Source organism: Micropterus dolomieu, linkage group LG11 (genome assembly GCF_021292245.1).
Source record: "Micropterus dolomieu isolate WLL.071019.BEF.003 ecotype Adirondacks linkage group LG11, ASM2129224v1, whole genome shotgun sequence".
Lineage (NCBI taxonomy): Eukaryota > Metazoa > Chordata > Actinopteri > Centrarchiformes > Centrarchidae > Micropterus > Micropterus dolomieu.
Genome location: NC_060160.1, coordinates 27,878,685 through 27,880,600, shown reverse-complemented (window position 1 = coordinate 27,880,600; position 1,916 = coordinate 27,878,685). Strand labels below are relative to the sequence as shown.

The window sequence follows — 1,916 nt, the reverse complement described above, 5'->3', positions numbered from 1 at the left end:
GTCTTATTCAGGGATATTTATTTTTCCTAGGCCTCCATCAAGGAACTCCAAGTATGGCGGTCACAGTTTAACGTCAAAACAAAGAAGCCCTCCTTCTTCGAGAACATAACTCCACTGAAGGTGAAAGAGACGGTCCAAAAAGATAAACGAGGAAATATTCTTCCTACTAGAAATGTTGGCAAGTTTATCACGGCTTTATTGTTTTTACATGCTTATGATGACTTCAGCTTTTAGATGGATCATTCACCTTAAATCTGGCTGAAGATGAGGTTTACACATTAACAACAATTACAACGGGACAGAAAGGCTGTTACCCTGACCCACCTCCTTCTGCTCGCTTCCCTAATGTCTACAAGGACGACTTCAGGGTTGGTAAGTATAGCATACACACAATCTCTCTCTCTCTCTCTCTCTCTCTGTCTAACGGATTTAGTTCTCTGGTTTCATGTATGTATGTATTCTTGTATTTCCACTTGACCTAATATCTTTGAATCATTAAAGAAAAAAGGCCTTAATTTTTTCAATTCAATTAAAATTAGCTTTATTGGCATGAATGTAATAACAACATTGCTAAACCATCATATATACACAACACAAGGACAATCAGCCCCATACATTTCATTAAACAATGAAAGCGTAAAGTAATCAAAGCGTATGTGTGTTTGTGTTTAAAGAAAAAAAAAGAAAAAAGAAAATAAAATAAATAAATAAAACAGTAAGCGTGTGTGTGTGTGTGTGTGTGTGTGTGTGTTAAAAATATATTAAAAATAAAATAAATAAATAAATAATAGTAAATAAAACAGTAAGTGTTTGTGTGTGTCTGTGTGTTAAAAGAAAAAAAAAGAAATATTAAAAATTAAAATAAATAAATAAAACAGTAAGCGTGTGTGTGTGTGTGTGTGTGTGTGTGTGTTAAAAATATATTAAAAATAAAATAAATAAATAAATAATAGTCTTCATCCATCTGTGTCTGACCTGTAGAAAACCCTCCTTTCTCGGAGGCTCCACACTTTGCCGACCAGACAGGGGTGTTTGAGTACTACATCAACCTCACTGACCCCGGGCCTCACATCTTCACCTTCAGACAGGTTCTCACTCAGAGACCTGTCACATGGGTGAGTGATGCTGACCAGACCATCAGTGTCATAGGAGACTATCAGTGGTGAGTTGATGGTACCTAAAAGTGTTCATTTTCAGCACTGGTGCCCCAGTGGGAGTATACCTTGGCAAATGTGCTAACTTAATTGTTGTTACGTTGCAGGCAGAACCTGACGGTTACATGTGATGTCTTCATGGAGACCATTAAGGCAGGTGGTGTGTTCATAGCAGCCAGGGTGGATAAAGGCGGCCAGTCAGTCCGCAGCGCTAAAGGAGTCTTCTTCTGGGTGTTTGCAGATGGCACATACAAAGTTACCAATGATCTCGGTCAGTAGTATTATCTTCTGCATCATTACACATTTTATTATGGAGAGCAGAAGATAAGAAACATCTCAAGGGAAAAGGTAGAGATATTACAGACCGACCTAAGTACAAGTTTGAATAGGTGTCATTGCTGTACCTTTTATTGATGTGTGTCTTTTCTTTTTGTCCACAGCTGGAAAGACTGTACTTGCAGAGGGACAGTCTGGGACCCGAGCATATGGTTGGCACACCTTATCACTTACTGTGAAAGTAAGTGGAGAATTCTTATTTTGTTGTTGTGTTTGGAAAGTGTTTGAACTCACACTACTTTTAGTTCAACAGTGGGAAAGTGTCACTGTTGAATTTGTAGGAAAATAATCAATCTTTAAATTTATTTGTCAGTTTTGATCGAGTGCCACAGGTAGGGATTGAACACTAAGCAGTGGCAGCACACCAAAATAAAGCAGGATTATTCTGTGAGATTTTCTCCAGAATAGAGCTGAAACTAGTCTTCT

The 1,916-nt window shown here is 37.9% G+C and overlaps 1 protein-coding gene across 3 annotated transcripts in view; it reads left to right on the top strand.

The window, feature by feature from the left end:
* The window catches only part of galcb (galactosylceramidase b), a 14,866-nt gene that overhangs the window by 11,007 nt on the left and 1,943 nt on the right, over nucleotides 1-1,916 (top strand). For all 3 annotated transcript variants that reach the window (XM_046063070.1, XM_046063071.1, XM_046063072.1), the window contains 3 exons: nucleotides 982-1,162; nucleotides 1,262-1,425; nucleotides 1,595-1,671. In XM_046063070.1, coding sequence (XP_045919026.1) covers nucleotides 982-1,162; nucleotides 1,262-1,425; nucleotides 1,595-1,671 — 422 coding nt within the window. The remainder of the gene's footprint in view (nucleotides 1-981; nucleotides 1,163-1,261; nucleotides 1,426-1,594; nucleotides 1,672-1,916) is intronic.